Source organism: Arachis duranensis, chromosome 1 (assembly GCF_000817695.3).
Source record: "Arachis duranensis cultivar V14167 chromosome 1, aradu.V14167.gnm2.J7QH, whole genome shotgun sequence".
NCBI lineage: Eukaryota > Viridiplantae > Streptophyta > Magnoliopsida > Fabales > Fabaceae > Arachis > Arachis duranensis.
The window spans coordinates 9,607,816-9,618,204 of record NC_029772.3 but is presented as its reverse complement, the minus strand read 5'-3'; the positions used below and the strand labels follow the sequence as shown (position 1 = coordinate 9,618,204).

The following is a 10,389-nucleotide window of genomic DNA, read 5'->3' as shown; positions in this document are numbered from 1 at the left end:
GTGATTGACAACCACTTCCGTTCTACATGCAACAGAGCTTGAATGTGTATCTCTTAGATTCCCCAACAGAATCTTCGTGGTATAAGTTAGATAGATGGCGGCATTCATGAGGATCCGGAAGGTCTAAACCTTGTCTGTGGTATTCCGAGTAGGATTCTGGGATTGAATGACTGTGACGAGCTTCAAACTCCTGAAGGCTGGGCGTGATGACAAGCGCAAAAGAATCAAGGGATTCTATTCCAACCTGATTGAGAACCGACAGATGATTAGCCGTGCTGTGACAGAGCATAGGAACGTTTTCACTGAGAGGATGGGATGTAGCCATTGACAACGGTGATGCCCTACATACAGCTTGCCATGGAAAGGAGTAAGAAGGATTGAGTCGAAGCAGTGGGAGAGCAGGCGTCCTTGAGCCATACAGTATCTTCATTCGCTTATCTGAAATTCCCACCAATGAATCTGCATGAGTATTCTATCACTTTTATTAGTTATTTTCTTATTTCTATTTTCAAAAACCCATAAACCAATTTTAATCTGCCTAACTGAGATTTACAAGGTGACTATAGCTTGCTTCATACCAACAATCTCTGTGGGATCGACCCTTACTCACGTAAGGTTTATTACTTGGACGACCCAGTACACTTGCTGGTTAGTTGAACGGAGTTGTGAGCTTCTCTAACAGTGCCTGAAACTCTTTTATCACAATTTCGTCCACCACCCTTCCTCATCATCATAACAGTCACCACAATAAATCTACCTTAGATCAACAATTATACTCATACAATATTCAAATCCAACAACCAAAATTCAACTAAGGATCATAGTTCACTAATCCTAGGCTTCTAACACAAAATACCTCATTGTCACAACAACCTCCACAATAGTTATACCTCAAATCAATAATTCATCAAATCATTAGTAAATCAACGAGCACAAAATCAACCATGTTCATCAACAATAACATTCAACCATAATTATCTCCAAATTAACATAACAACATTCACCATCCAAAATTAATAACTAATTATCCAATAAACTTCAACCAAATATATTCGTCGACAAATTACTAAACATTAAACATACTCCTGCATTCCAACTTATCCTATGATCATCTAGCCTAAGTTTTTACAGAACATTATATATTAAATGCAAGAAACCTAAACCATACCTTAGCCGATTTCCACGTAACGACCAAAGCTATTTATTCAAAACCAAGGCAGCCCCTCAAAACTCAACTAATCCGCTTCCTCCAAGTTCCAGTATTCATAATTTCAAGTTCCAATTATTTATTCACAACCTAATACACATTCATAACAAATATATATCCAATTTAATACTCAAAGCTCAAATTCAATGAAAATAAAATAGAATTACTGTATCCTCACCTTAGCCAAGCTTCACATAAGAAAGAGTAAACGTTTTCCTCAAGCTAATTGGATCCTAAAACATCAAAAATTAAAGAAATTCAACCTTACCATTAAAAATTTGAAAATTAGGGGAAAAGAGGCCTGAGAGTGATTAAACAAGTTACCAGTAAAATCGTTCTGATAAAAATGTAGAGCTCGACGCGGTGGACGCGTGGCCGCAAACAGTGTGGCGATCGGAGCTCGAACGGAGAAGTTACGGCGGGTTGGAATTTACCGTAAGGGTTTGGCACCCTTTTCTCTTCTCTGGAGCTTTCAATCTCGTTTCAGATGAAATGAGAATGAAGAAAGGGCATGGGTCCATTTAAAGGCGGGCCCGGTTGGACCCACGGCTTGGTTTGGGCCCGGTTCAACCAGTTCAGCCCATTTGGTCCAATCCTTGACCGATTTTTTTGAAATTAGTATCAAAATTCTTGTTTCGATGAGCTCTACCCTAATTTGATATAATATTCGCATTTCTAATCCTCCTTATTAAAAAAATAATTTATTGATTAATTATTTACTAATTTAACCAGGGTTTACACTTTATTGAACGGTTCGAAATAAAAAATGCTAAGCCAGTAATAACGCCGTTGGCTCCATATTTCAAACTCTCTAGTAAACAATCTCCCACAACAGCAGAAGATAAGACTTACATAGAAAATGTACCTTATGCTAGTATACACGGTAGCCTAATGTATGTTATAGTGTGTACACGCCCAAATATTTCACAGGCAGTTAGTATTATTAGCAGGTTCATGGCAAATCCGGGTAAGGCACACTGGTAAGCAGTCAAGTGGATATTAAAGTACTTGAAGGGTGCCATTGACATAAGTTTATGCTTTAGTGAAAAATCATGTCAAATTAGCGACTTTGTTGATTCTGGTTATGATGGTTATCTAGACAGAAGATGTTCTACGGCCGGTTATGTATATAAAATACAAGGTGCTCCAGTTAGTTGGTGATCGATGTTACAAGTTACAGTGGCACTATTTACTACAGAAGTTGAGTACATGACAGTAGCAGAAGGGGTAAAAGAAGCATTGTGACTAAGGGGTCTCCTAGATTATTTGGAGTTTCAACAAGATTGCGTGAATCTGAGTTGTGATAGTCATAGTGTAATCCATTTGGCTAAAAATTAGGTTCATCATACTCGTACCAAGCATATTGATGTAAGATATCACTTCGTACATGATGTTATAGAGAAAGGCAACATTTCGCTTGTAAAAGTACACACAGATGAAAATCCCGCAGACATCCTGACTAAAGTAGTGTTAGAAAGCAAGTTCCAACACTGTTTGGAATTGCTCAATGTTATTCCTGTTAGGCATGGGGATACGAATACCATACTTTGATCGTCCAAAATTTGAGTAGATTTCAAATTATAACCGAGGTGGAGAATTGTGAGAATAAAGGAAGGATAAGAGTAATTTTAGGAAGTAAAATAAATGAGTTTTAATGGGAAAGAATTCAAAATGTTTAGTAAGGAATTTTTTGTTGGAGAATTTTATTCTTATTCGTTGAAATTATAGCATAGAGATACTATATATACTTCTCTAGAATTGTAATTGAAGTCAATAACAATAACAATATCCTTATTCACATCATCTTATAGAGTTAGTTAAAAAAAATCTTTTATATTATTTTTTTTTTACAAAATATATAACAAATACATTATTGTAAAAAGTATTCAATTTCATATTACTTTATATCTATTAAAAATCAAAATTTTGCTGTAGACTCAACAAATAGAATAATTAAACTTATATTATTTTATAGTTACTTGCATTCACAAATCATTTTAGATTTTAACCAATGTCTATTGGTTATATCTTTCCCAGTTTTTCGTTCGTTAATAATTAATAACACTTGTCTATATTTAATTAGAAACCGAAAATAATTAAATAAATCTTATCCAATCGAAATAAAATTTAGGGCTGTACTACACCTTCAGGTTGGGAACTTTAGATAGTTTACCATTCCAATTAAAGTTTTTCTTAATAAAAAGGAAATTACTACCAATATATATGTAACCAACCACAAAAATTAATTTTAAACTACTTTACCAAAAAGAGAAAGTTTTGAAAGCCATTCAATACAAGAAAAATGACTTTCGAATAACGGTAATTTACCTTAATAAAATAATTAAAATTTAAAATTATATAGATATCTTTATTTTAATTTGATTACGTGTTTGTTCTATTTAAATATATGTAAATCAAATTAATTAAGTTTGATTTATCAATTTATGCAAAAATTGAATATTAGTTAAAATATAATTTATTTTCAAAATTAGTTGATTATTATGAAGTTCTCTCTCACACAAAAGAAAATGTTTAAAGTCTTTCGAGGGCCGCTGCTACCATCTTAGCCTGGACTACGGTGGTCTTTTTCTTCTTCTCTACTACTCCTCTTTTCTGTGAAATCTCTTCCCTTTTTTCTTTCTGTTTTCTTTTCTTTTCTCTTCCTCCCAAATCATTCATATCTCCTTTCTGAGTGTTTCGCTCTCATTCTCACCAACCACATTCTCATTACTCTCTCTCTCTTTTCTCTCTTTTCGCTGGGTTTTTCTCTCTCTTTTTTCTCTTTCCGTTGACCACAACCCTCCACTACCCCTCTCTTCTTTCTTTCGCAATTTTTTTCTTTTATTTCTCCATATTTATTCTGTTGTTGCTTTGTTGTTTGTTTGTTTTGTTATTTTCTATTTATAGAGATCTAGATTTGAGATCCAGATCTAGATTAAATAATTTTTTTGTGGAGTTTTTCTCTCATTTATGGTGTATTGGTCTTCTTTATGGGTATGTTGGTGATGTTTTTACATATTTGGGATGAAAATACAACGAGAGCCTTTCATCTACGGAAATATTTACAGTTTTAGATAGCATTTAGACCGATTATGAGAAGAAGAGAATATAAATTTTTGTGGTGCAACACTTCCTGTATAGATTTAGAAATAGAAGAGATTGTAACGAATCTCTGATTCTTTTGTATAAGATTCTTTGTAATCGAATTTTGCGCCTCTTCTCAAACAATAGTTCAACATAGAACTTATCCATTTTCTTGTTTAGTTTTAGATCTAATATTTTTTCTGCAATATGTAAGTGTCGTTTAGCTATTTTCTTAAATGAAAGTTTTTTTCTGTAAAAAAAAAAGACATACATTCATTGAATTCTTATTAGTTAAGTTTATTATCTCTCGCATTTTTTATTTCTTAATCCTTCTTCTATAGCTAACAAGAATTAAGAAACTATCATCACTACTTATTGCTAGTATCATTTTAGATAGGGATGACAATATTACTCGAATTTGCGGATTTTCACCTCGATCCTACCCGCTCAAAACGAATTTTTAGTAAGGATCTTGGACAGGGCGAGATTATATTTAGGTAATAATATTCGCCCTATCCACCTCGGTATAAATATATCTAATTTTAATATATAATATATGTAAAATAATTAATAATATTGTATCATTTTTAAGTTTTTATTTTAATTTATGTATGTATATAATTATATAAAATTTGAATTTAAATTTTATTTATTGAATTTTAATAATCATAGGAGTAAGTAAAAACGGAATGGGTACTCATGAGAGTAAGTTAGGATTTAATTTTTACTACCCATAAGTAGAAGCAGACGGATTCTATTTATTATCAAGCGGGGAGGGACGGATAGGAAAAAATCTGCACTACCCATCTCATTATCACTCTTAATTTTAGACCGTAGTAAATATTATAGGTGTTTTTATAGGACATAACACTTGTTAAATCAGATTATCTTACTTCGTAATGCATTAAGACATAAAGCAAATTAGGCTAATTTGATTTATCTATATCTTTGTCTCTCTTTAAATTGATCCTGACCGCATCGATTTAATAAATTATCAAATTCTAAACTCTTACATCACTAAATCAAAGTAGTTGAAGTTGATTTATTTATTTCGAATTTTTGAGTATAAATTAAATTTAATTGATTTAATTTATGTGTAAATATGCAAATCAAGTTTAAATGATTCGATTTACATAAATTTATATAGAGAAAGTATAGAAGAATAATATTTTTTTAACAATCTAAACAATAGGTTAAAAATTAATTTTAATTTTAAAATTAAATTTTAAATTAATTAGATATCATCTTTATTTTGAATGGTCAGTAAATTTGAAATACAACCTATTATTCACGTTGTTCGCATATCTCATTATTTACCTAGCGAAATTGATTTATTGTAACCAAATTTTAATTCGGATATCAGTATAATTTTAGGTTTTAATTATTTTATTAAAGTAAATTATCAAAATGATAACATCTAAATTCAAACTCAATAAAAATTCGTCTTTAATGAACTTTATAATAAATTTATTTAATAATCTTATATAATATTAACTAAAATTGACTATTACAATGTAGTTCTTTAGTATTATTTTTACTAAAACTATAATGTGAGACCTCAAGTAATATTACAATTAATCATAATAGATAAATAATATCACTTGGACCAACATATATATGTCTAAAATTCCACATGGTTGTTTCTCATTTCTTTCTCTAAATATTCCCTTACAATAATTCTTTCACAAAGAAGAAAAAACAAACAAACGTTGAGAGCCTAAGTTTGAACACCCACTAACTCGAGAAAGAAACAAAGAATCACGGAAAGAAAAGGAGAACTTTCTTATTGCTCTTATTTTTTATACATAAAAAATAAAATAAAAATAACGGAGGAGAAAAAAACACGACACAAGAAGGGGGACAAAGAAACCCTAAAAAAGAAAGTAATAAGTGGGGACCTTGGAATCTTTATATGAGCATTTAAAAGCTTCAAAGTTGCCACACATATTTTCCACCACAATCTCAAGCCACATCCTCAATCTTATCAACATCTTTAACTTGGTCAACACCAAATTTTTCTTCTACACGAATCTCATTCTCTTTCTCTTTCTCTTTCTTGGTTAATTTTTGGCCTCAGAAAATTTTCCAACTCTTGGAGAAATAATTTATTTCTATATTAATTATAAAAAGAGTAAATGATAAATATGTTCTTAGTTTTTTATCTCGAAAATAAATAAATTCTCAACTAATTAAAAATATAAAAATATTTTTTACTTTTTAAGATGTAAGTCATCTAAATCTTTTTAGAAGACTGATTTATCTTTATATATTTTGAATAAAAAAACTTAAATATCTTATATTTTAAAAAATAAAAAATATTTTTATATTTTTAATTAGTCGATAATTTATAATGAAAATATAAGTTAAGATGACAAGAAAAATAATTACTACATAGGAATTCTTCACTTCTTTTATTATTAGAATTGAATAATTTAATAAAAAAATTAGAATGGACTAATACATGTACTGCAATATATCTATCTGCACTATATACGATCATGAGTTAAATTCTCAGAACGATAATTTTTTAAATTCAGAAAGGAAAAATATCACTTTTTATTATGCCAAAGAAAAAAAAAACAACTTTTGATGATTTGATCCCATATAATTGCAAGGAAAATAATTTTATAAGTTAAAAGGTGCTTATGATTGTGCTCCATATGGTGCTGAATAAAAATATAATGGAACGTAGATTATGATTCATATACTTTTTTTAACTTTTGTGTTTGATTAGAGATAAAGTGAATATTATTTTAACTTTACTTATGCTGTAGATATTATTTTAATACTCAAAATTTAGATTCTTTTCTCAAAACCAAACAAATAATATAGTTAATTTAAAGTTAAAACTTCAAAATGTTTAAATTAAATTAAATTGATCCAACTCAAACTACAATATAATTAAATTGTGATTTTTTTTTGTTTTAATCAATTCAAACTGCATGATAAACATTCACAAGTTATCCCCTTTGGCATGAGTTTTTTTCCCTACTAAAACTAAAATTAAAAATCACAAAAAAAATTATCTACCATTTTAATTTATTTTGAGATGGATGGACTACCAAATATGCTTTACTTTATTAATAAATGAATTTTCAAGGCAGATTTTAAAAATTTTATCTTTAACAACCAACCCAACTTGAATTAGATTATTAGATAGATTATTGTTAGGGATAAGGTTGGTATTTAAAAAAGGTAAAAATAAAATAAAATAATGAAACGAACCTAAATTATTGGAAAGGGTATTATAGTCAAAACACATCCCCAGGAGCTATATAAACTCTCGCAATTCACAACGCAATCATCACACGCATTCTTCTCGTTCCAAAACGCGGCGAATCGCATCGTTTTGTTCATCTTCGACTTCTTCTAGGGTTTTCTCAAATCGTTTACTGCGTTGCGTTTCTTGCTTCGTTGTTCCCTGAATTTCGTAATCGGTAAGCACTTTTCAATTCTCCGATTCTTCTTTTTCGTTTCTCTTGGCGTTTACTGAATTTGATTTCGATTTTCGCGTGCAGTTTTCAGGCATAATTTTCGATCTGTGTTTGAAGAGTTTATCTGAGGAAGAACGTTCTTTTTTTCTTCTCTTGTAACAAACTTTATCAATTCAGGTACGTTTTGTTTATTTAGCTTGCAATCTTATGTTTTAGATTAGCGACTCATGTTTGATTATCTCTGTTGTGGATTGGAAGTGATGTTCTTTTTAGTTCATTCTTTATACGTAAAGTTGTATGTTTGATGGTTCGGATTGTTTTGATATATATGCGTTCAATATTTAGAATCGTTAAAATTCATGCTACATATATATTCGGTGTTCATCGTAAAATATATTATTTGGATTAGTTTCCAGTATAATACTTCATATCATAGTTAGCTATCTCCTTTATATACGAATATACAGTTATTATGTTGTTATTTTCTTTCTGTCGTGAACCTTTTTGTTTTGTTTGGAATCGTTAGAATATGTAATTATTTTGATTAAGTAATCAGTTCCCAAATTTGGAGTTTATGATCAAGTTTACAATTTCACATCATGTCTATTTGTCTTATTGTATTACATGTCTGGTTTTGTTAGATACATATCTTAAATTTTTATGTACTCATGTTTTGGCTTCTTGAATTAGCAATTTTCATTTAGATATATTTCTTGATCATGTAATTGTTTATCCTGCCATTGTTCTGTATTTGGTCAGCTGTTTGTGTTAATCTCTCAGTTTTTGCTGTTATGAAGCAGGATTGAATGATCTAATGGAGTCAAAAGGAGGCAAGAAGAAGTCTAGTAGTAGTAAATCATTATTCTACGAAGCTCCCCTCGGTTACAGCATTGAAGACATTCGTCCAAACGGTGGAATCAAGAAGTTCAGATCTGCTGCTTACTCTAACGTAAGTTTTATTTTATTAAAAGTGATGAGATGATATTGCTTTGTTGTATTGTGGAAACTATTTGGATTTTGTTGATGGCCATTGCTAATACGCTTTAAATTATATGGCTTTTTGTGCAGTGCGCTCGCAAGCCATCCTGATACGTCTCGATTGGAACCGTAGTTTGTTAGCTGTTTTTGTTTTCCTTAGGTTTTGCACACTGCTCTCCTCCGGATATCGTCTTTCCAGCCCCTCTTTGCGATCGTTCTCGTTTCCTACTTTTCCTACTCAGTTCTTGGTTCTGATTGTGTTCATTTCGACTCTGAAAAATTATGGCTACTGCAACATCTGCAATTGGTTTCGAAGGCTTTGAAAAGAGGTTAGAGGTAGCCTTTTTCTGCCCAGGAGTCTTCTCTGACCCTGAGGGAAAGGGCCTTAGGTCTCTAACGAAGTCCCAGTTGGATGAGATCTTAGCACCGGCTGCGTGCACCATTGTTTCCTCATTGTCTAATGATGAAGTTGACTCATATGTTCTCTCTGAGTCAAGCCTATTTGTCTATCCATACAAGATCATCATCAAAACCTGTGGCACTACCAAATTGCTGCTTTCAATTCCACCCATTTTGAAGTTCGCTGAGATGCTTTCCCTTAACGTTCAGTCTGTAAGGTACAGCCGCGGAAGTTTTATTTTTCCATCTGCTCAGCCCTTTCCCCATCGGAACTTTTCCGAGGAAGTAGCAGTCTTGGATTCCTACTTTGGGAAGCTTGGCTTAGGAAGTATGGCTTACACTATGGGTGGCTCGGACAAAGCACACAATTGGCATGTATACTCTGCTTCAGCAGAGCCTGTCCGAGTGTCGGACTCTGTTTATACTATGGAGATGTGCATGACTGGTTTGGACAGAGAGAAAGCATCAGTTTTCTACAAAGAACAATCTGATTCAGCAGCCACGATGACTGCCAATTCCGGTATTAGGAGTATCCTTCCGGAATCTCAGATATGCGATTTTGATTTCGAACCTTGTGGCTATTCAATGAACTCTGTAGAAGGAGCTGCTGTTTCTACAATTCATGTTACTCCGGAAGATGGTTTCAGCTATGCCAGTTTTGAAGCATGCGGATATAACTTGGAATCGCTGAATCTCAACCAGTTGGTCGAGAACGTTCTGACATGCTTCCATCCAAGTGAGTTTCTGATTGCTGTTCATGTGGATGTTGCTACCCATACATTTAAGCAGAGTTGTTCTTTGGATGTGGATGGATACTGCCGCAAAGAGAGGTGCTACCAAGGGCTGGGAAGAGGTGGTTCTGTTCTCTACCAGAAATTTGTTAAGACTCCTGGCTGTGGCTCACCTAGAACCCCTCTGAAACTCTGGAAAGATGAAGAAGAAGAAGTGTAGTTCTGCAAATTAGTGTCTTAAATGTTGTGTGTTTTAGTTCAAGTGAAAAAATAAATAAATGCTTGCCTTTCAGGCTGCATGTGCATGTTTGTGGTCTTTATTTGGGGGCAGTGCTTAATGCTTCTATGCTTGGAGTTGTTTGTGTTTTACCTTGCATCTTTCTTATCTTTGTTCGAGTATTGAATTTGAATAATGGGAGTGTTATGGATTGAACACTTCTTTGGACAACTAGTTTTTATATTGATGTACTATTATGATGTTATTTCCCATTCAAATGTTGAAATATTATTAAGTTAATTCGTGCTACAAGTTTCAATTATTTGGACCTGATCTTTT

At 32.1% G+C, this 10,389-nt stretch overlaps 1 protein-coding gene across 1 annotated transcript; it reads left to right on the top strand.

Moving 5' to 3' along the window:
- The first annotated feature begins 7,594 nt into the window (after positions 1-7,594).
- Positions 7,595-10,281, top strand: LOC107477094 (S-adenosylmethionine decarboxylase proenzyme). The gene is made up of 5 exons (XM_052257491.1): positions 7,595-7,728; positions 7,810-7,902; positions 8,526-8,674; positions 8,794-8,810; positions 8,985-10,281. The coding sequence occupies exons 3-5, from the start codon at positions 8,540-8,542 to the stop codon at positions 10,051-10,053; spliced, it is 1,221 nt and encodes a 406-aa protein (XP_052113451.1). The 5' UTR covers positions 7,595-7,728; positions 7,810-7,902; positions 8,526-8,539; the 3' UTR covers positions 10,054-10,281.
- Positions 10,282-10,389: the final 108 nt, after the last annotated feature.

Coding starts and splice junctions, on each gene's coding strand:
- LOC107477094 (XM_052257491.1), top strand. CDS start 8,540: ATGGAGTCAAAAGGAGGCAAGAAGAAGTCTAGTAGTAGTAAATCATTA.